The sequence below is a fragment of the Hyalella azteca genome, unplaced genomic scaffold (genome assembly GCF_000764305.2).
Source record: "Hyalella azteca isolate HAZT.00-mixed unplaced genomic scaffold, Hazt_2.0.2 contig15065, whole genome shotgun sequence".
Classification (NCBI taxonomy): Eukaryota; Metazoa; Arthropoda; class Malacostraca; order Amphipoda; family Hyalellidae; genus Hyalella; species Hyalella azteca.
Genome location: NW_025944930.1, coordinates 41,799 through 66,749, shown reverse-complemented (window position 1 = coordinate 66,749; position 24,951 = coordinate 41,799). Strand labels below are relative to the sequence as shown.

Here is a 24,951-nt window from a genome sequence, read left to right as displayed (position 1 = left end):
TCGAGGCTATTGAGCCTACAAATGAGGCGATATTTTGTGAGCTAAACATGCCGATACTCGAGGCTATTGAGCCTACAAATGAGATTTGCCGGGAGCTGCTCCAGGCAATTGCTATGGGCAATAATAGCTGCCATAACAGCGCTTGCGAAGCTCCGGGTGCCATCCACGTATTAGATCTATGCATCATTTTACGCAAAGGCAAATTTAGGAGATAAATCTTATATATTTACTCAATTTTTGGTATCAACTTTCGAACAAACTTGTCGGGGATTGAAAATATTTAAAATTCACAAAATTGCAAAATTATCTTGAACTTATGGTAGCTCGCACAACTGAACATTTCTGCATAAGCGGCGTAAAATAAAATGAAACCGCTGATTTTTCCTGCAATTTTTAATGGTTAATGATAATTTTTATGATTTTTTCAACAACATTTCGTCTCAATTCACAGGAACGTTCAGTCAAAACTTTCAATCATGACATGACTAATTTCATTGTAATACTCGTTCATAATCAATGACAACTTAACCTTAAAATCAGGGTTTAGGCCTTTTATTATTTTCAAACTTTTATAATGTATTGCTTCGTGAGAAATTAGCAGCTTGTTCGTTATCCTGGACAGGGAATATATTCAATATGAAAATTTCGTTATTCCGAATCCTGGCATCCTGAATCCGATCAGCTGAAATCCCGTCATGAGGACCTCGGGCTTCTTGAATCTCATCTTCCCAAATCCAGTTAGTAATTTTGGAAATAATTACGCCAATTAATGCAAATCTTCTTCCGTCCCACGTTGAGCACGAACTCCCAATTCAACTTCTTCTTTTGTTTTTTTAAAGTTTATTAGAAAATTTTATATTTTCGAATAAAATTGACAAATGTTAAAATTACATTCCAATCTTCTATATCAACTGTGACCTTTCATTTCTCAATACTTCGTGATTTTGCCGTCGCAAATATAACTTTATGAAGTACGATAAGTACATCATACATATCGTACTATGTATTTAAAATTTAAGTATGATATCGTACTTCATAATGATCGATAAATATCATTCGTCATGATATGGATACTTCATAATGAAGTATTCACAATATCCCTAATTGATAATTTAGTATCGTGGGTACCAGCCCTGGTGGCCCCTTAAATATACAGCGTCTGGTTTCAAACAAACACATAAATGAACTGTGACGAATATCTGAGTTGTTAGTTGGTGCAAGGTAATCTTATGTATATTTATCCATGTTTGTGTGTTTGAAGCCTGACACTGCAAATATTTGGGGGCTGTTGGGGCGCGTATCCAGGATACTTATCATGTCGGGATATTACCTGGACATGAAGCTTTATTCTTGGTGGAAGAATAGGAAAAAATTGGAGAAAAGGGGGAATTGTGATTTCCCCAATTTTTTTCAAATTGGTAAATATAATGTGATTTAAGAGACGAAAAATAGTTTGTTTCACGTTTTTGAACTGTGGGTTAAATAGTTAATGTGTTAAAGTGGGTAAAATGTTAAATGTGGGTAATATATTCTATTTAAAATGTTAGTTTGAATGAAGTTTTATTTAATTTGAATATATATGCCACATTATTATTACGGGATTTATACACAAAATTTCAATAATCTAGAATACTTACGATGAGGTCAGCGATAGCAAGATGCAGAAGCATGAAGTTGACCCGCGACTTCCTGTGTCGTCTTGAGCCCGCCAAGATGGCACGAAGAACACACATGTTCCCGACCACCCCCACGACCATGATGACGGTGTAGCAGGCGATGAAGATGACAGTGCTGTCGTTGAACTGCATGTCCTCCGGCAGCTCAGTGACATTTACTGGCCCTAGGAGGTCGTGGGTGTTGGAATAGTATTCTGAAGACATTGAGGATAGTGTTGAGGATAGTGTCGAATTAGGGTTCTCTACGGCCGCATCATCTGCAATGAAAGCCTCTTGGTCCTGTGGTGACGTTGGTTGTTGCGGGTGATAAGTGTTAGTTACTTGAGATGTGGTTGGTATAAAATAGGAAGAAGTACCCAGAAGGTCTGTTGAAGTGTTCATAGGGTTCTTCATGGTGGAGGTTGATTGAGTAACAAAGTTCAGGATCATGTTCAACACAGATACGGCCATCACAAATGATTGAATTCAGCCATTATAAATGGGACTCAGACAATAATACTGGAAAAATATAATAGGATATAAAGTTTCTTGTCCATTCAAATGTTATAAGTATACATTAAAAAATAAGTGGCAATTCTGCTGAGCCTGAAGCCAATTGCGCGCGAGATGAGTTTATTGCAAATGAACGAGCCGCGGCATACATAGCAAACTCTATCTGGTAGTGGGCTGGGAAAAGTTATTGTCCGATTTTAAATCCCTCTAGGCATTTAAGGTTTGTAATGTGAACCGGATTACTGTTAAGTATTGATGCTAGTCATAAATTTTCGGTGATGCATTACTATAATGAGCTCTCTGACTGCCTGAAAACCAATTAAAAAAGTGAACATATGTTGATACTTCATATAAATTGGTGCACTAAACGCAGCTGGCAATGTCCTGCTTACAACTGCTTGAGATGTCAACACGAACCTTTTCTTCAATTCCCGAAACTTCTCATTTTAAATTAATCGATTCATTCTCGAATACGCAGAACGTGGAATTCGTGTCCGCTCTGAACGTATAATTCGTGTACGTTCTGAACGTATAATTCGTGTGCGCTCTGAAAGTATAATTCGTGTACGTTCTGAACGCATAATTCGTGTGGGCTCCGATCGTATAATTCATGTACGCTCTGAACGTATAATTCATGTACGCTCTGAACATAGAACTCGTGTACGCTCTGAACGTATAATTCGCGTGCGCTCTGTACATACAATACTTGTACGCTAAAAACGTACAATTCGTCTACGCTTTGTACGTGCAATTCGTGCATGCACTGTACGTATAATTCACGTGCTTCCCATGCGTGCCATTCTTATTCACCTCAAACGAACAATATTCGAGCGCGCCTCATTCGCACGAACCGCTTAGACACTGCTTCACATCGGACACGATGCTTCACATCGGACACTGAATCAACGTTGAATTAAACGGGTATTCTTTGAATCAACGTTAATTTTACGCTGTTGTGACGTCATTTGCCCGTAAAGCCTCCAGTGATCAGTTGTCCGCATCATCCTGTCTCCCTCCGATGACCCTTCATAATTTCGTATTATAAATTGTGCACACAAATACAAATTTATAAGATATTTTATCATTTTAATGTCATCGACATCGTGCATTTAATTTCCTGTGAATCGTAATACCTGACAGCTTCTACAGCGTTTAAAAATTTCACATTTCTGATAAAATATTATCTGATACCAACTAGGCCACAGAAGTGAGGGGAGGGGTTAGAATTTGTTGCTCGCTAGCGAAACTGCATCAGGATGACCCATGCTGACTGGCGCTAGGTTCTCGCTGGCTGGCAATGCCCCTAGCTCGCAGGCACGCACGCTGTCGCATTCCCATCTAAAATTCTAACAACACCTCACTTGCCCGCATATACAAGAAATTTTATTCTAAACCAGACCTGTTTAAATAAATAATGACACATCCTGCTGTTAGAACTTGCAACTAATGAATTGAGTGGTTCATGCCGAAGCGAAGACGGTCGAATTTGTGACTGTCTGTTTAAATTTATTTTCATGAATTGGAAGCAGCTTAGTTTCTTGCACATCTTGTTCTTACTGGATAAATCACTTAAAATTTCATGATTTTTTGCATTTGTATGGATTGTTATTATATTAAAAACTATCCATATGAAGCCGAGGTTTTCAGATTATTGATTAAAATTAAACCGAGGCTAAAGGACCGGCATGCTTTTGTATCTTTAATGAAAAACACAATGGATTAATTACGATATAATTTTCAATGTAAATTGCTTAGCTATCAGTTTTATTCTATGTAAATATTGAAAGATTCACATTAAACCGCTGGTAAAACACTAGAAATTATGTGTCGACCAGCGCAACAATCTCTAACCGTAAAATACAAAACATAAATGGGACTCGAAGAAAAATTTTGATGAGCTCACCAGGTACGGATAGGTCATGAGGCACGGATAGGTCATGAGGTACGGATAGGTCATGAGGTGCGGATAGGTCATGAGGTACGGATAGGTCATGAGGTCGGCCTGCTGGAATAGGATAGGCCTGCATGAACGGCCTGCTCCAATAGAATAGGCCTGCACGAGAGGCCTGCTCGAGAAGCCCTGCCGTCAAAATCTCGCCGCTTCGCAGGATTTCACCGAATTTCCCACGCCCAGATTGCAAATCGCTGCTGACTCGTCAGAGGCGTTTTGTGGCGCACCAGGCAAACCCCGGCGACAAGAATAGGAAGTGTTGAAGTGATTCACTTTACCACAGGAATGGTTTTTGCGAAATACCGGTAAATAAGAGGTGGTAACAAGTGAGAGGTGGAATATTTTGGGTTGGATCAATTATGAAATGGCATCAAATAGAAGGGGGCACTAGTAATTAATTAGAGGTGTTACCAAGAAAAGGTGGATTATAATGACTGGCATCAAATAAGAAGTGTTATTTATAAATAAATAAGAATTTGGTGTCATTTGTAAATAAGTGTTAGAAATAAAAGGTGGCAATTGAAGTGGAGGAAGAGAAAGCGCTGCCATGTGTTGCAAGAAGATAGGCAAAGCAAAAAAAAGCCAATTGTTACTGAAGAGGAATGAGAAGAAGGAGCTGATTCTTTCTGGCCTAATACATGAGGCTGCTTAATCACAATTAAAATAAATTGAATGTGTGGGTAAGGCTAGGACATCGTTACTCTGCTTCTGGAACGATTAACAATAACGACCGCTCCTTGAAAATAAAAACAATCGAGCTTTAACATTTTTTATTTGTTAGCCATGAAAACAAAGTTTTCAATGCACGGTTAACGAAAAAATTAAATTCTATTTTCGTGTTAACATCATAATTACAACTAAAAATAACGATTATTACTAATTACAACCGCTCGTCAATGCAGCAAATTAACCAGAACGACACATTTTCAGGAACAATTTGGAGACCATGCATTGAAATGAAATTTACGTAAGCACCGCCTTGGAAATAAAATACCTAATAACGTTAAAATGAAACGACCTTTTAGAGTTTCAGGATCAATTCAATAATTTGCCGCCAGCGCCATCTTTAGAGACGTAAAATCAAAGTGCGTGGCATTTGAGCGCGACGATCATCTGGCAAAAACCGCTATGAAAAGCTGTACGGTAATTTGGGTGCCACATGGACTTTTTCCGGCCAAATTTGACGATTTAGGTCTTTTTGGATGACGTTGGCTGTCAAAAATTTTCCAAAGGAAATATATTATTATATATTTTCAATTATATGAAAAAATTGATTGTTGTACCGAAAATAACAAATTTACCGATAAATATTTAAATTGACCAATTTTTAGCGCATTTTCTCATATAAGGAAAAAAGGCGCTATTGTGCTCGTCATGTCCGTCTGTCTGTCCGTGACTTCACGTTTTCGTCGACGAGAACTCACTGCAGTGAGTATTGAGTTATATTTTTAATAGTTCTAATAGTTGCTTTGGCCGGTATCAGGGATACTTGGTGGGATGACTGTCTCATAACGACCCAGGCTTTTAAGCGCCTGCTAACGAGGGCGCATTTCGAGCTCTTCAAAAGTGTCATTGTTGAGATATTTTGACTTGCTTTGTATGGTGTGGTTTATTTGGTCATCTACAAATTGTCATCGTAATTATTGTAGTAATTATTGAAGTATAATGCACTAATTATAGTATAATGCACGGAAGAAGTGCATTATAATATTGAACATATCCCAAAATTATTCCATAAAATTTAACGAATAATTATTATAATCAAAGCAGCATAATAAGGTATATTTGAAATAAGTAAACGTTAAATAAAATTTGAAATAAAAATAGAGCCGTCAAAAATAGAGAAAAACCAGGTTAATTTCATTGATTGAAAGAAAAGTAGATGTTAGATGAGAACTGTATAGATGGTCACAGAGAACTGTATAGATGGTCACAGAGAACTGTATAGATCGGACCATCACATTGTGTTCGGACCATCACATTGTGTTCGGACCATCACATTGTGTTCGGTCAACACATTGTGTTCGGACCATCACATTGTGTTCAGACCATCACAGATTCGACAATGCAAATTTCTTTGAATTTTAAATAGTTGTATTTATTCTCATATCAGTTTTACTGAATAGGTAACAGCATAATTAGTTTTATTTAATCTTTTGTATTGGTAAAGGTTATTGAAAAATTAACAATGGGCCAATAAAGGCCATCGAATTAACATAGAAATGAAGTGAAGGCTCTGGATGTTGTGCAAGGATGCTCTGAAATTTACCGCCGTGCTTGGAATAAACCACGTGCTTCATGCACGTGGTTTATGTTTCACAACATCGAATGAAATGACAATTAGAAAGCCGTAGGTGCTCAAGATAAGAATTACCGTTAGACAGATAAGGACTAAGTCAGGACTAGTTGATTATAATTTCACTCAATATTTGAAATGAGACTTTTTTAAGGCTCATTAAAAATATTGAGTACAATTATAATTATATAGTCGTGCGTGCAGAATAAGCATCACCATTAAGCAGGTAAGGATCAAATCAGGCAGTTAAGGTTCATTACAAATATTGAGTAAATTATAATTAAATAGTCGTACGTTCAGGATAAGAATCAGCATTAAGCAGATAAGGACCAAGTAAGGCAGTTTAGACTCATTGCTCTGCTATATCATCACGGATCTTTTTATCATCACGGATCTTTTCTGCGGATGAAAATTCAAGGACGCTAAAGTCCCCATGAAAAATTTATTTCTTAATTAGATATTTTGTCAGATTCTATCACCCAGGTTTTCGTGAACTAAGTCCCATGGTCTATTCTGTGAGCGAGTTCAACTATTTTATGGTAGAGAAATAGTACTTTGATTAAAGGTCCCGTTGAGCAGAGCCGTTGTTTTTGCAATTCTTTATGCTATATTTCATTTCGGCACTTTTTTAGTTATTTTGTAAAGGATAAACCCTCTAACTTTTCGGTAGCGCGGGAAACAATTAATTTTTTGAGCACTTAAAGAATTTAAATTCGGACTGGACTGAAATATTTTTTCACCTCCACTGCGAATTGTAGGGGCACAATATTGGTATTCAAACGGAAGGAAAATTTTTTTGAAAGTGAAGATTTGAATTTAAATTTCTGGTATGGGGTTGAAAGTTGATTTACATTCAGACTATGTTGAACTTGATACATAGTGATACATAGCATTGCCGTCGTGTGTGTAAAGTTTGGTGCATTGAATATGATATAAAGAAGAAATTAAAATTGTAGACAAAAACAATTTGTATGCAAATTTTTCAGGTCCTTATGGCTTATTTTACTTAAATTTTAAGAATGTTCGAGAAACTCTTTATTTAAACACTAGCGAGAAAGCTATCAACAAAAATCTTATACTCTTTGCCGCAATTGTTGTTATAAAGATTTTCATTTCATCAAAGCAAACAAGTTGAGTTGATCAATACCTCAACTTTCTGAAATATCCACTAAGCCTACATTTAACCGCCACCTGACCTCCAAATAAGCACCGAATAATTATCATTTGCAACATTATTTGAGAGAACGCACGGCTTCCGGCGGGCGATTTTTTGAGCTTTTCTGTGATATTTAGGAGGAATTTATCTTCAATGATGACCTACTTAGTGTCTCAACTTAAGTACTTAATGTGTCCAACTTTTCTTGAAAAGGGAACGTTTGAAATTATTTAATTTGAAAATTTATCTACCATTTCGTTAGCCCGTGATTGTCTTAGTTTGCGGTCAATCAATGAAATGATCGGCTCAATCATTGTCTGAATAACGATGCAGTTTTTGCACTTATAGCGGTCGTCCAGACCCAGTTTAGCCCAGTCTGCGTTTGCTCTCTCTGCACTGCACGCACTGTGATCGAAAAAAATGCGTCACCATTTCGACAACTTGACCCATTCATTTTTTTTATGCCTGTCACCTGGTTTCATACGTGGGTTCTTCTTTCTTGAAATATACCTGAGAAATTACTTATAGTTTGATTAAATTTTTGATTCTCTCGTAATTGATGACAACGATTTCAATTATTCTACCGCTGTATCAACGTTGCAAACCAATCCACCTGCAAATTAAAACTACTCACTAAATTTTCTAGCACTGGCGCGGTAATAGCTAAATGAGACTAACTTCGATTACCATGGTATTAATAGATTTAAACTACTATTACAGCTGTTGTTGGTCAAATTATGTTGGTCATTCGATAGAATAATTATGTTGGTCATTCGATTAAATAATTATGTTGGTCATTCGATTAAATAATTCACGTAGCAGGACTCACCATCAGCGGTGAGTTTAGTCTTGCGGACGATAGTGATGACGATGGCACCGTAGGACATGACGATGATGGTGATGGGTGCCACGTATAACATCGTCAGACAGAAGAGGTTGTACACCATCTCATGACGAAGGGACGGGAAGGAGCCGAACGTCACGCACTGACGGTAGTGCCGGTGTACCTCGTGGCGGTCCACGTGGAAGATCAACATCTGGACCACAGCGCAAAAATAATTTAATCTATTGATCTATAAATATTTTAATGAAGAAATAAACACTTTAATAATATATGAATATTTTTTTTAGCTTTGCGTGCTTATTTGTCGACTAGAAACTTGAAAAAGAATTAAAAGGAAAAATAAAATTGTTACGTCCTACGAATTCTCGATGACAATCACTATCAGGAAATTTTAAAAGCTGCGAGGTAAAAACATAATTTATCATTTTTCAAAGCGTTACTTTCTCTAGGGCGCTAGAATAAAATAGTTTTGATTACAAAGCTATTAACGGTTCCGTTTTATTGTCTAATAGAAGCATTTGACGGTGTTTAGAATAGAGAATTTTCTTCCGCGGGCACTGGCGTTGCAAAGTTGTAAAGTCCACATAATCCAAGATAGCCCCTGGCATCTTGTGCTGGTATAAAACCAATCAAAAATTATTCCATAAATTATAAATAAACTTTGTAGTCGGGTCGTTCGTTCCGGGTTTTCAGGGTAAACGTGGCACAGATCACAGTTCAAAGAGTTTATTAGAGTTAGGCAGTTACACGTTACACGCAAAACCATCTCGTGGCAAAAGCAGCGTAACACAACATCAGAGCTCCGCCTGGGTGTAGCTCTCTCGAAAAACTAGCTCTCGAATCAACCCGCCACTAATCGAAGACACCTAGTCAGTTAGCGGGAGCTCGCTAACTAAACATAATGAGAAAGCAAACTTTTATTAAACAGAAATTTAAAACTAAAGATTTATATCCAAAATCATTATTTGATGTACGGCTAGCGCGAGACAGGCTACTACGCAACACAGAAATATTTAATTCTGCCCTACGAAAGCTTGTTCATAATCCTCGAAATAATTTTCAATTGCCCATGCAATTACCCATCCTAGCCCATCCCAGCCCATGCAATTTTTCATCCTGAATTGCCCTTGCAATTACTCATCCTAAATTGCCCATGCAATCACTCATCCTATATATTCCATATGCAAGAAGTGCAAAAGTTGTCAGTTTTACGCCGCCTGAAAGTGGCCCCCGACCTGTGGCACGGAGCAGCTGCAGGCTAAAAGCCACGAATAATTTCCCATGTAATAACCCTTCCTAAATTCCCCATGCAAGAAGTGCAAAAGTTGCCAGTTTTGCCCGGCCTGAAAGTGGCAACGACCTGTGGCACGGAGCAGCTGCAGGCTAAGAGCCACGAATAATTTCCCATGCAATAACCCTTCCTAAATTGCCCATGCAAAAAGTGCAAAAGTTGCCAGTTCTGCCCCTCCTGAAAGTGGCCCCCGACCTGTGGCACGGAGCAGCTGCAGGCTAAGAGCCACGAATAATTTCCCATGCAATAACCCTTCCTAAATTGCCCATGCAAGAAGTGCAAAAGTTGCCAGTTTTGCGCCGCCTGAAAGTGGCCCCCGACCTGTGGCACGGAGCAGCTGCAGGCTAAGAGCCACGCCACGGCCAGCATGAGCTGGCCTCGCCGGGACGCTGCCCTCAGGCTCAGTGGGTACACAACCGCGAAGAATCTTAAGAGCATAGAACAAATGTCTCACTATGCTATGCTATCGCAATTATATCTGGATTATTATCAAGATAATTCTATCCTGATTATTATCAATATAGCACTACGTACCAACACAACCGCGAAAAATCTTCAGAGCATAGAAAAAAAGTATTACTATGCTATGCTATCTCAATTATATCTGGATTATTATCAAGATTATTTTTTCCAGATTAATATCAAGATTATTCTATCCAGATTATTATCAATAGAGCACTGCGTAACAATCCAGTTAAGATTATTAGAACACTTGATTAGCATAGGAAAGTCCTTTTATTCCTAATTGCATATAATTTATCTGTTGAACTTTGATTTGAGTTCTATATTAGCTCTCGCTATTTCTTGGGCTGTACGCTTTAAAGCCTACGGCAAGTTATCAATTTTTAGTTTATCCTCGGCAGAGTTTCTTTTTCATAAAACATTTAAACTGTCAGGTTGGTTGTACTTTACATTGTCCGAGTGGTCAAACGAGGCGCGTTGAAGGTTCTCTACTGCTGGCAATGCGATTTAACAAGGAGAATGACACAAACATTAATCAAACTTCATAAACTAGAAAAGAAAATACCCTACGCCTAGTTACAGAGCTAGGAACGGTGAGAATGACGAGTGCATAGGCTTACTTGCAGAAGAATCAATCCTATCCTATACCAATCTGGGCATGAGACAACAACCTCAAACCTAATTACTAACAGGCCCGGAATTGTAAATTGAAACTAATACCGCGAGAACTAAACAAAGGTGGCTACACGAGAACGCTATAGATTTTATCAATTTAACATGGGTACATCACCGCTTAGGAAGAGGAAATCCCTTGGCGAATTCATTAAATCTCCGCCTGCGAGACTGGTCAATCTCAGCTCTTGACGATGCGCTCTGGGCGAGGTGCACTGGAGATTCAGGAAACTTGCAGGCCACTCCGGTGAATCTATTCGCAGGTCGATTGGGTGAGGTTCACTGGAGATTCAGGAAACTTGCAGGTCACTCCGGTGAATCTATTCGCAGGTCGATTGTGTGAGGTTCACTGGAGATTCAGGAAACTTGCAGGCCACTCCGGTGAATCTATTCGCAGGTCGATTATTCTTCTCCGGAATTCGTAGACGTTGACTTCAGGAATAAACTATCTTCGTCGATAAACGTAGTGCTCCAATAGTTCCCCTGAGCAGGACTTCGTCGATTAGAATACGAGGACTTCTTCCCAGTCATCGAATTCTTCGTTGCCCGGCGGTTGTCGGTAAACGGCGTGCTAAGTAGTCTCTTCTGAACAGTACTTCGATGCTCACGATATTCGTCTCGACTCTCCCAGTTATCTCCTTCGTCGCGATTACTTGCAACCACTTTACACTTGCGTCCACGATAACACCGGAACGGGACTGACTCGCGGTGAGGTCCGACTGCCTCTAACACCGGAACGGGACTGGCTCGCGGTGGGCCCGCTCGCTCTTAAATACCCCCCCCCTCTCGCGCATGCGCGCTAGACGGCTCGAGCTCCTACCCCTACTTCAAAATTTGCTTCTAGTCATCAATCCCTATTCTTATCTTATTCATAATTTATAATAATCTAGTCATCAATCCCTATTCTTATCTTATTTATAATTTATTCCTATTCCTAATCATCCCCTCAAGAACCCTAAAAAAAATAATGTCGGCTAGCCTACAGTATTTTTTTTATATATCATTCAGTTTCAACTCATAACCCGAGAACAAAACTAGCTTCCTCACAATTAACTTGGTCAATGGTCCTATGAGCACGCCCGTGTACATCTTCCCCTTAATTTTCTCTCGACAACTCCCATCCCCTTCTTTCACCACCTGTCATTACTATCGACCTGCGTTCGGGTCAACTTCCCCTTAGTTAATCCCCTTGAATACCTTATCCATCCTACATCGCATTATAAGAAGAGATAGGATCCTAGGATAACCTCATACAATGTAGTTTTGTATTCATAGAATAATTCCGTTTTAATGCTGACATTTTTAATTCTGCGGAAATCTATTTTAGCCACTGTGTGAAATTTAGGACCGTCGATATTGTGCCAGAAATTGTTTGAGAAGATTTTGTTCTTTCCCATGCAATAGAGATGACAACAAAATTATTTCATTAGTTATGTCTCTAAAAAATTATTGATCGTATAGTGCAGTGAGTCTGATTCTATGCGAGTGTTCTCAAAAGTTCGAAGTGTAAGATTAATTCGAAATAATTTGTAGAGATAATGCATAGCTTATTAAAGAAGAATTTAGAGATTAAGGTGGTCAGGCGGGCATAATTTTTTTTACTTGTGTAGTGATTTCTAGTGATCCATCTAAACTTTTATTTTATTTTATTTTTTTTCTCGCATTTTGTGGCTAGAATCGAAGGTAGAAGGATGATTAACAATATCAATCTTGCACACTAAAAAGCACAAACGGTATAGTTTCACGTTCAGAAGATTATTGTTTGTGATATCATTTTTTTTCTAGTTGTCGAAATTATATTCGCGTTGTGATTTTTTTTATATATGCTCAAAAGGGACATTTTTTATCAAATAGATATTTTCTGATATTTTTTTTTGCTGAGTAGAAATTTGTACAGATCGATTTAAAAAAAATTGTAATTTGTTTTAATAACTCGATGCCGCAAGATTTATGTTTATTGAAACTTTTCAGAAATTAAATTTTAGTAGGAAAATTTTTATGCCAAGTATTTTGACTTGTAGTTAAGTGTAGAAGTTGTCGCGTTCATTTTAACTTAGAATAACGCTACACTGCCGAGCGATTGATGACGATGTACGAATGTGACTGAGTCCATTGGTTACAAGAATTTAATTGCGTACGAATTTGGTTGATATAACTATAGTAATGAGTTTAATGAGCGAGAATGAGTTCGGATAATTGTAACGGGAAATGTAACTATTATAGGATGTGTGAGTACAGTGTGACGTACGAAGATTTCGAATAGGGTGCTGCCGCTTTGAAAGCAAGGTTATTACGAGCGAGTCATAAAAACTTACGTGGATTTGAGAGGTAATAGAGACCATAGATTCTATTGAGATATTAAAGACCGAGGTGATGATCTAGGATGATGAATTTTGCAGCATAGGATGATGAATTACGAGAAGTTTGTTGAATAGTTCTGCAAGAACTCAATTATAAGGAAATGTTTAGGGAAATGAGTCAGGCATGTCAGGAAGGGAACTCTTTCTGCTAGGGTGGCAGAGATTTTTGAAATGATGAGACGCCGTTGAAAAGGCGGAGATTTGACATGAAAATGCGCGGTTGATAAGGCGCGATGATTTTTGCTCGAGTGAAGGCTCTAGAAAATGTACACTGGTCAAGTTGAGGATATGTTGTAGGTAGGGATAGGTTTTCATTTTTTCTTTGTTTTTAGTTCACCAACCTGCTTGTCTGAATTCTTAAACAAGAGATACGCAGGAGACATTGTTCTCGCTGCAACCCGTAAATGTTGAAACTCACGTAGTGCTTTAGTTCTGCGACAAATGAGTGTAAAATCCGGTGTTCGGAGTAATATGCTTTAATAAAGTAAAAGGTGATAAAGATGTAAGAATTGAATTGGGAATGATATTAATGTGTTTGAGTTTTGTGGATGATTCTTGTCTGTGCGAAGACTATTTAATAGAAATGTATCGGTGTCGTATCTTGAGTTGATACGAATAATTCTTGTTTTAGGTGAATATTTTGTAGGATGTTTCATTTTCAAGTGTTTACGAAGGAATTTAGGGATCTTGAGATATTAGGCTAACGATTTGTATGTTGGAATAATGATCGTTTACTGGGAATGTCAAGAAATAATTCATGTGTACGAATGGTGGTCACGAATAATTTAATTTTATCAATTGATTGTAATGTAAGTTTGTTCGCTTTCAACATTAACAAATATCACTAGGATAGAAAAAAAGGCTGGAGCCTTTTTTTAGGGAAGTTGAATGGAAATGAATAAAGTAGGTAATATTGAACATGCATTATGCATAGGTGTTAAGAATGATAAGAATGCGGCGCGGTTGTTTCGAGAGCGTGGGAAGGAATTTACTTTACATTGAACGTTCTCAGCACGCGGGACATTCCATTCGAAGGAATGTGGCGTCTCTTCGAGGGTTAGGCGTAACTGTGGGCGACTCTAGCGTATATAAGGACCTCAGAATTGGCGCCATGGGTTGTTTGGTTCTACGGCGGAGACCGTCACGCACGTACGGTCTGCAGTTAGCGGACGTAACGGCTGCGGCCGTGAGGCCGCGTTGTTATCGTTTTCGAACATTGACGGTCGCGACTTGCGAGAAACTTAGACTCACCGAGGCAGTTACGATTCTTGTGAGCGCGTCAAACATATGCAATGGACGGCTACGACTTCAACATATTATACGGTCAACATCAACACTACGGCTACGACTTCAACATATTATACGGTCAACATCAACACTACGGCTGCGACTCAGCCGTGCGACAACGCGAGAACCCACGAGTTGTCCAGCGGTTATAACACCTGCAGTCACGGAGACTCAACTACAGAGCACTGCGGGGCAATTATCATCGGTACGGTCACAGTTCTCACCAGAAGAAACAATACGGTCACAACCATCAGCCGCAGTAAACCTACAAGTAATCTACGGCCAGACTGACCGTGAGGCATCTATATCAACGAAATACGACAGTCATGAAGAAAGAGCAACTGTGAAGAGAGACGCGCGATACAGCTGCAGTACGGCCACTTGAAATACGGCTGCAACGCGCGGTGACAGCCGCGGTACGGTCACTGAACATACGGCCGTAAACGGGTGCGCAAGTTACGGTCGTTACAACAGTCGTACGGCTCAACAGAACTGCAATGTATCAACAATTTCGGGTAAAATTAGATGATTTTACATGATGATGATTTAACTGATAGATTTTGGACTTTGATTGTGTTCAGCTCACCTTTTTCATGTACATACTAGAGATTTTTGTTAACGTAGGATGTGAACTTGAATTTCTCAATTTAATATGAAATGTATCAGTGTTTCATTAAAACCCTCTCTTTGTACTATATTTTGCCGGAACCTTTCCAAAAAGAGAAGCTATTCACGTGCCAAAAATGGCCACTGCGGACCTAACCTGACGAAATTAAAGAGATTGCAGATGAAATAAAAGTATAATAATAAAGGATAGAGAAAAAAATCTCAAAACCAACTTAATTAAACTTAAAACCCAAATTTAATCACACTGCTTCTAGTTATTTGCGATATAAACTAGGTTCTATCGGAAGTTCAGAAAGTTAATGGAGACTTGAAATCTTCTTAAATGAGTATTTGATACAAAAGACATTGTAATCGCCGTGGAAATTGTGTCACTCATGTGCCATATAGCTGCGTCATTGCAATGTCACTTCGCCCACTACAGCTTTACCTTACTGGAAGTGACAAGATCGCATTCCTTGGCAATCTTTACGGCGCAATATTATCACAATTGTCTACAATTAAGCCTGCCCGAGCCCCACAAAAGTGCTCACAAGGCGGTGATCGTGGGCCCATGACGGTAAATTTGCTAACACCGCGTCCATATAATCGAAACTCGCACAGGTGGAGGTAGCAGCTGAAGCAAACGTAGCAGCCGATTTCTCATCTGTGATTGGTTGGTTTAGCTTGAAAAGCCGTATGTGATTGGCTGGCAGAGTTACAAACTAGTAACTATTGTTGATTGTACCGCACCAGGTTAGGCATGCCCCTTAACGATAGCCGCCCCCGGATCCAAATTTGCGTGCTCGGAGAAACTATTTCAGGCCGCAGTGAGTCGTAAGAGTTGGCTAAGTTGTAGCACTGGTTGAGTGTCAATAGAACTCGAGGAAATAACAGCTTACTGAGTGCACATTAAATTGGTTTTTCAACAATTAAGTTAGCTGACGATAAGTCTTTGGTGTTGTGAGCGTGCTAGCTGTTGCATAGCGTGATTGAGGCAAGCATTACAATATAATTCCATTTGTGTCTCGTAAGCTTCATTTGATTCCACCGCCCACGTAGAGATTTTAAAATGACGAGAAACGCTTATAACCAAACAACTTTCAAAGAAAAGTAAAGACATTCTTGGTCAATTGATATTGCGGACGGCGTCTAGGAGACGTTACGTGCCATTATAATATAATGCGTTACCTGTCAATCGAGACGTTACGTGCCATTATAATATTGACGACAGACGTCGGATGACAGAACGACAGACGTCGGATGACAGGACGATAGACGCCGGATGACAGGACAACAGACGTCGGATGACATGACAACAGACGTCGGATGACAGGACAACAGATGTCGGATGACAGGACGACAGACGTCGGATGATAGGACAACAGATGTCGGATGACAGGCCGACAAACGTCGGATGACAGGGCAACAGACATCGGATGACAGGACAACAGACGTCGGATGACAGGCCGACAAACGTCGGATGACAGGACAACAGCTGTCTCTTATACACATCTAGATGTGTATAAGAGACAGGATCAGGATCATGACCGACGTCACCTGATCGGGCAGATCAGGATCATGACCGACGTCACCTGATCGGACAGATCAGGATCATGACCGACGTCACCTGATCAGGCAGATCAGGATCATGACCGACGTCACCTGATCAGGCAGATCAGGATCATGACCGACTTCGTCTGACTGCAAAGTGTATCGTAGGTATTTCGAACGAACTGAAATTTGAGGTAATAAAATCAACGCTAACTGACTAATAATGATGTCTATGAGAGGCAAAACTTTGGAAGCAACAACTTAAGACGTCGTTTGTTGTGTCGCCTGAATAATTTAAAAAAATATTTTGACTTGAAACTTTCGCATTCCAATTTCGTCAACTGAAATCCCCTTGCGGGATAAATTCTTGCGCTTTTTATGTACTATGTAAAGCCCGAAGAGCTCTCCAATAAATGCAGGAAGTGAATTGGGAGCTTAAGGGAGCTTTTCGAAGCCCAAGTAAAGATTTTACGAGACCTCTTAGTCAAGAGAGGCTAACTCGATGAGAATAAGCCTAAATGAACGGCCTGCGCGAATGGGATAGGCCTGCATGAACGGCCTGCTGGAATAGGATAGGCCTGCATGAACGGCCTGCTCGAATAGGATAGGCCTGCATGAACGGCCTGCTGGAATTGGAGGGGCCTGCATGAACGATCTGCTGGAATAGGATAGGCCTGCATGAACGGCCTGCTGGAATAGGATAGGCCTGCATGAGCGGCCTGCTGGAATAGGATAGGCCTGCACGAGAGGCCTGCTCGAGAAGCCCTGCCGTCAAAATCTCGCCGCTTCGCAGGATTTCACCGAATTTCCCACGCCCAGATTGCAAATCGCTGCTGACTCGTCAGAGGCGTTTTGTGGCGCACCAGGCAAACCCCGGCGACAAGAATAGGAAGTGTTGAAGTGATTCACTTTACCACAGGAATGGTTTTTGCGAAATACCGGTAAATAAGAGGTGGTAACAAGTGAGAGGTGGAATATTTTGGGTTGGATCAATTATGAAATGGCATCAAATAGAAGGGGGCACTAGTAATTAATTAGAGGTGTTACCAAGAAAAGGTGGATTATAATGACTGGCATCAAATAAGAAGTGTTATTTATAAATAAATAAGAATTTGGTGTCATTTGTAAATAAGTGTTAGAAATAAAAGGTGGCAATTGAAGTGGAGGAAGAGAAAGCGCTGCCATGTGTTGCAAGAAGATAGGCAAAGCAAAAAAAAGCCAATTGTTACTGAAGAGGAATGAGAAGAAGGAGCTGATTCTTTCTGGCCTAATACATGAGGCTGCTTAATCACAATTAAAATAAATTGAATGTGTGGGTAAGGCTAGGACATCGTTACTCTGCTTCTGGAACGATTAACAACATCCTGTCTCTTATACACATCTAGATGTGTATAAGAGACAGGGTCACGAGGTACGGATAGGTCATGAGGTACGGATAGATCATGAAGTACGGATAGGTCATGAGGTGCCCAAAAGATTTTGGCCGCAGATGGCATCGTGGTACTGAAAAGTTGTCCTCATCGTGTAACGCAGCAGTGCAGGTGTTGGTGACGACGTTGAGGGCAACATTGCACTCGACTAATGTATAAAAAACTTCCCACGCAGTCTGTTCCATGTCTCTAACAATTCAATTAGTTAAAGTAAATAGTTAGATTTACGCTCAGATACGCGCTGACTTAAAAATTAGTCAATAGGAGGGAAAATACTTATTGAGAAATGTCTCTTATTTTCAGAAGATATTTCAACCGTTGGTTGACTATCAAAGGATTGCATAAATTTCTTTAGTGTATGGCTTACAAATATTTGATCGAAAGACATGTTCGAGTTGAAATGAGAGTTAATATTGAACGAAATTGAAGATAAATTACCAATTTAGTGCTAAGTTCCTGAATGATTTCATGTAAAAAACACGGCTGTTTGTAAAGGACAAGTACTGGATCCGAGTATTTTTTGCAAGAGTAATTATTAGGAGTATTCGCAAGAAAAAAAAGTATTCGGCAAGTATTTCGGCAGTATTTGCGAAGAATTTCATATTTGGTCAGAATGCTTGTTGGGAAAGAGGGTTTAAGGGGACCGCCCTAGCTAAAATTTGAAAATTTTGAGTTTTTCTGTTTCTTATCTCATCTTAAAGGTTGTTTTCTTGCGCATCGAACGGTATAAGTATCGTCCCTGTACGTCGAAAAATGACTTTGTGACAGCTCCTCAAAGGGAGGCGGGTTTTAGGTCCCTTAAGGGGACCCACTACCCTAAAATTTTCAATTTTGGCGTTTTTCGGTTTTTGTGCTCATCTGAAAGCTGGAATTCTGCTCTTTCCAATGGTACCACTGCCATCGCTGTAAGCCAATATTTACGTTCATGACGTCTCTTTAAAGGGAAGCGGGTGAGAGAGTTCTTTAAGTAATTAGATATAAAGTAATTAGCTGCTGAAATCTTTGAATATAGTTTCTACTTGAGTTGTGTATGGTCACAGAGAACTGTATAGATGGTCAATGAGAACTGCATAGATGGTCATAGAGAACTGCATAGATGGTCACAGAGAACTGTATAGATGGTCAAGAATTGACGAGACGTTTATTACATTAGATAAACTCTTGAATCGGGGACATTCACATTCATTTAATTGGATGTATATAATAATGATAGTGAAAATAATGTTGATGAATGAGATGTCCCATGAATAGATGTAATCACTTTTATTTTTTAGAAATAATTTAGTCTTGTCGAATAAAAGATAGACTGTCTACAGATTGCGAGATGTAGAAATGCAGGATTATTTTACGTTGCCGTGTAATGTCCGCAATAGTTTAATAAGATTTTACTTTGTCGTGTGGTTATCTGCAATAGTTTACTGAGAATTTACTTTATCGTTTGTATAATAATAATTTACCAAGAGTTGAATTACTGCGTGTTCGTCCACAATAGTTTACTAAGAGTTAAATTGCCGTTTATTTGTCTGCAAGAGTTATATATGAGTTTACTTTGTCGTGTTGTTGTCAACAAATTATCCACTGGACAAGCTGGTCATGATGGCTTATAACATTTCTCGTTGTGACCAGATCCTCTCTTTAAAAGTCAAGATCTACTTAAAGACCACAAAGAACTCGCGCCTCGATTCCAGTTTTACAGCATCTCAAGATTTTCTGGCCAAGATCTCAAGGGTTTGTGGCCTAGCGAAAATTTCGTCAGTTTGATGGGAGGCTCGACTGCTGTTTTCATTTGCGGGTTTTCCGCGTTAAAGAAGCTCATCACAGTTGTGCGAACTTATTTTTTTGAAGCTGTCGTTGTTCCTTGGCACATTTCTCGTTCTGATGCGACAAAGAATTTTTTATGAAAACGAGATGAGATTTCTTACACGTTATTAGAATTATTCGGAGCTTGAAGCTAATTTAAGTTTAGTCTTACATCTGAAGCCTTTTTATAAAGTAATGTGAGACATAAAATGATTGTTAGGTATCAACTCATACTGTATGGCTGCTACCGAAGTGATGAACTCTGATGTGTTATGATACCATGACTCTGGTCAGGATATTATGATACCATGACTCTGGTCAGGATATTATGATACCATGACTCTGGTCAGGATATTATGATACCATGACTCTGGTCAGGATATTATGATACCATGACTCTGGTCAGGATATTATGATACCATGACTCTGGTCAGGATATTACGATACCATGACTTATGGTATCATAATATCCATTATATAATATCTTTATTCATTTATTAATGAAACTAAAAAATCACAGTAAAATTAGAATTGCTCAACGATTTAACCCAAGAAAAATTATTAATGCGTTAGAAAAATTATAAGAGGTGATCGCGTGGTTGGAAGCAGCGGGGCGACACATCAGAGAAAAGACCGCCCGACTATTAAATTCAATCGTTAACCGAAACAGCAATCACAAACAAATTGCTTTCTACTAAAGCTTCATATATCTCTTCTATAATAAGGGCTAAAAATCGTAAAAATTAGGACTATTTACGATTCCTTCCTTAAGAGAAAAATTTAATAAAGCAGCATACGGTTACATCAAAGCCCCATTTATCGCTGGGAAGCTAAGGTCTGCACAAGACGCAGCGTTGAGGCGATATTTTGTGAGCTTAACATGCCGATACTCGAGGCTATTGAGCCTACAAATGAGGCGATATTTTGTGAGCTAAACATGCTGATACTCGAGGCTATTGAGCCTACAAATGAGATTTGCCGCGAGCTGCTCCAGCCAATTGCTATGGGCAATAAAAGCTGCCATAACAGCGCTTGTGAAGCTCCGGGTGCCATCCACGTATTAGAGCTATGCATCATTTTACGCAAGGGCAAATTTAGGTGAAAATATTATATTTTTACTCAATTTTCAGTAGCAACTTCTTACAAACGGGTCGGGGTTTGAAAATATATCTGTTGAAAAATTCACAGAATCACAGAATTGCGAAATTATCTTGCACTTATGGTAGCGCGCACAACTGGACATTTCTGCATAAGCGGCGTAAAATATAATAAAATCACTAATTTCTTCTTCAATTTTTAATGGTAAATGGTAATTTTCATGATTTTTTTACCAACAACTGGTCTCAATTCACAGGAACATTCAGCCAAATCCTTAATTCATGACATGACTTATTTCATTATCCTACTCGCTCATAAACAATGAAAACTCTTCCTTATTAACATTAAGGTTTAGGCCTTCTATTTTTCGAACCTTTATAATGTATTACTTCGTGAGTAATTAGCAGCTTGTCCGTTATTCTGGACAGGGAATATATTCAACATGAAAATCTCGTTTTTCGAATCCTGTCATCCCGAATCCGATCAGCTGAAATCCCGTCATGACGAATTCAGGCTTCTTGAATCTCGTCTTCCCAAATCCAGTTAGTAATTTTGGCGATAATTACGCCAATTAAAGCAAATCTTCTTCCGTCTCACGTTGAGCACGTAACTCATACTTCGATTTCTTATTTTTGGTTAATGTTATTAGAAAAGTATATATTTTTGAACAAAATTGACAATTGTATACATTACATTCCAATCTTTTAAATCAACTTTCACCTCCGATTATTCAATACTTCGTGATTCCACCGCAACAAATAAAACTTTATTATGAAGTAATATCCCTAGACGGTAAGTATCACGGATACGAGCCCTTTATATATGTGGCGTCTGGTTTATAACACATAAATAAACTGTGATGAATATCTAAGTAATTAATTGGTGCAAGGTAATCTTATGTATATTTATCCATGTTTGTGTGTCTGAAGCCTAACACCGCTAATATTTGGTGGCTGTTGGGGCGCGTATCCAGGATACTTATCGTGTCGGGATATTGCCTGGACCTAAGTTTTATTCTTGGTGGGAGAATATGAAAGAATAGGAGAAAAGGGGGGAAAGAACTAGATCCAGAAATGAAATATTACTTTTCAAATTGGTGAATATAAATGTGAACGCAAAATAGTATGTTTCATATTTTAAAACTAGAGTAAAATTAGAGTAATATCTTCAATTTAAAATGTTAGTCTGAATTAGGCTTTATTTAATTAGAATACATGCGCCGGATTATTATTCACGGGATTCGCGATTAAGGGGATGGATTCCAAAATTTCAACAATTAACAATTATTAATAATCTTGACTACTTACGATGAGGTCAGCGATAGCAAGATGCAGAAGCATGAAGTTGACCCGCGACTTCCTGTGTCGTCGTGAGCCCGCCAAGATGGCACGAAGAACACACATGTTCCCGACCACCCCCACGACCATGATGACGGTGTAGCAGGCGATGAAGATGACAGTGCTGTCGTTGAACTGCATGTCCTCCGGCAGCTCAGTGACATTCACTGGCCCTAGGAGGTCGTGGGTGTTGGAATAGAATTCTGAAGACATTGAGGATAGTGTGGAGGATAGTGTTGAGGATAGTGTTGAGGATAGTGTTGAGGATAGTGTTGAGGATAGTGTTGAGGATAGTGTTGAGGATAGTGTTGAGGATAGTGTTGAGTTTGGGTTCTCCACGGCCGCATCATCTGCAATGAAAGCCTCTTGGTCCTGTGGTGACGTTGGTTGTTGCGGGTGATAAGTGTTAGTTACTTGAGATGTGGTGGGTATAAAATAGGAAGAAGTACCCAGAAGATCTGTTGAAATGTTCATCGGGTTCTTCATGGTGGAGGTTGATTGAATAACAAAGTTCGAGATCATGTTCAACACAGATACGGCCATCACAAATGATTGAATTCAACCATTATAAATGGGACTGAGACAATATTTATCACCGTATGCAAAGACTTCACTGTCAGTAGAATATATTTATTTCCGTATACTGAAATTTCTCTGTAATAAAGTCTATGGAGATCAAAATGATTATTGATGATCATATTTTTTTGGAATATTGATTTGCTAGCACAAACTGTAAAATCTTTGAAAAAATTATGAGAAAAGAATATGCCCTAATTCCAGCTCTTTAATACAAATCATTATTGAAATGCTGATTCCCTGAAGCTTCTTATCGTGATTAAGGGATAAATGTTCGTTGTTTGTAATGTTATAGTGGTTATTATAGCCATGAACGATCGACAGTCTAATAAGGAACGATTCTAGTTAATTTATTCCTCCTGCATATTTTTTAATTCATTACTAATAATAATAAAGATCCTATTTGAGATTTGCATTTTCCGTGTTATGAAGAAGGTATTGAAGAATTGGCCACTATATACAACATAAATAAAACGGTTCCGCATGAATGTCTAAAATGCGTCTTTATCCATAAATAACATTCTTTGTTGGTCGATAATGAAGTTAAAATATTTCTATGTTCTTTAAAAAAATGTAAAACGACCTAATAAAACTACTTGGTTCGGAAGCAACTAAATAATGGGAGCTTGTTATTGGGTTTAGTACGAGCTTACAATTATATTTTAACTTCAATAATTAAGCGTCATTCCCGGCCATAATAATAATTTTGAACAACGGCACTACTTTATTATAATATACCAGATTTTTTATAAAATCGCTCGAAGCTCACCATTAACATTTCAAAAAATAATTTTTTTTCTTTGACGCTGCGCATGCATTGGATGCAGAACTAACTCTCAAGAACAATAATGGAAAAATATAATAGGATATAAAGTTTCTTGTCCATTCAAACATCATAAGAACAAATTATAAAATAAGTGGCAATTCTGCGGAGCCTGAAGCCAATTGCGCGCGAGATGAGTTTATTGCAAATGAACGAGCCGCGGCATACATAGCAAACTCTATCTGGAAGTGGGCTGGGAAAAGTTATTGTTCGATTTTAAATCCCTCCAAGAATTTAAGGTTAGTATAATGAACCGGATTAATGTTGACTATTGATGTTAGTCATAACTTTTCGGTGATGCATTACTATAATGAGCTCTCTGACATCAAGAAATCTAATAAAAAATTTATATCAGACGATATTTCATATATGTTTGTGCACTAACCGTAGCTGGCAATGTCGTGCCGAAAACTGCATGAAATGTCAACACAAATCCTTTATTGAATTCCCTAATCTTCTAATATGTACGCTTAGAATCTATAATTCGTGTACTCTCAGAACGTATAATTCGTGTACGCTCAGAACGTATAATTCGTGTACTCTCAGAACGTATAATTCGTGTACGCTCAGAACGCATAGTTCGTGTACGCTCTGAATGCAACGTTCGTGTATGTACGCTCTGAACGCATAATTCGTGTAAGCTCAGAACGTATAATTTGTGTACGCTCTGATCGAACGTAAAATTCATGTACGCTCTGAACGTATAATTTTATAATTCGCTTGCTTCCGAAGCGTGCTATTCTCGTTAGCCTCAAACGAACAATATTCGCGCGCGCCTCATACGCACGCCACGCATAAACCTGCAAGACATCAGGAGCAATATTGATGCTTCACGTCAGACACTGAATCAACGTTGAATTAAACGGGTTTTCTTTGAATATACGTTAATTTCACGCTGTTGTGACGTCATTTGCTTGCTAGTGACGTCATTTGCCCGTAAAGCGTCCAGTGACCGGTTGTTCGCAGTATTTGCTTGGCAAAGAGTATTTATTAGGAGTATCGCAATAAAAACTGGAGTCGGTAGGAGTATTTGCGAAGAATTGAATATGGACAGATTTTTGCTGGGGAAAGAAGGTTTAGTAAAAATATTAAGAAAGAAAGGAGTAGGTATATTTGACAATACCATATGCAAGGAGAAGAGTATTTGATGAGAATTTATGCAAGGGAAAGAGTGTTTGGCAAGAACATATGGAATGAAAAATGAAAAAAGTATTTAGCCAGAATATATGAAAGGAAAAGGGTA

General features: G+C 38.7%; 1 protein-coding gene across 1 annotated transcript; it reads right to left on the bottom strand.

Moving 5' to 3' along the window:
* Window positions 1–1,637: 1,637 nt before the first annotated feature.
* LOC108668871 (adipokinetic hormone/corazonin-related peptide receptor variant I-like) lies at window positions 1,638–22,552 on the bottom strand (the record flags this gene model as incomplete). Its single annotated transcript, XM_047884269.1, has 5 exons — window positions 22,276–22,552; window positions 20,822–20,905; window positions 10,028–10,155; window positions 8,401–8,608; window positions 1,638–1,870 (listed from the first exon to the last, which is right to left on the bottom strand). Coding segments are annotated over exons 1-5 (900 nt in total), but the record flags the coding sequence as incomplete, so codon positions are not given.
* Between the last annotated feature and the right edge of the window lie 2,399 nt (window positions 22,553–24,951).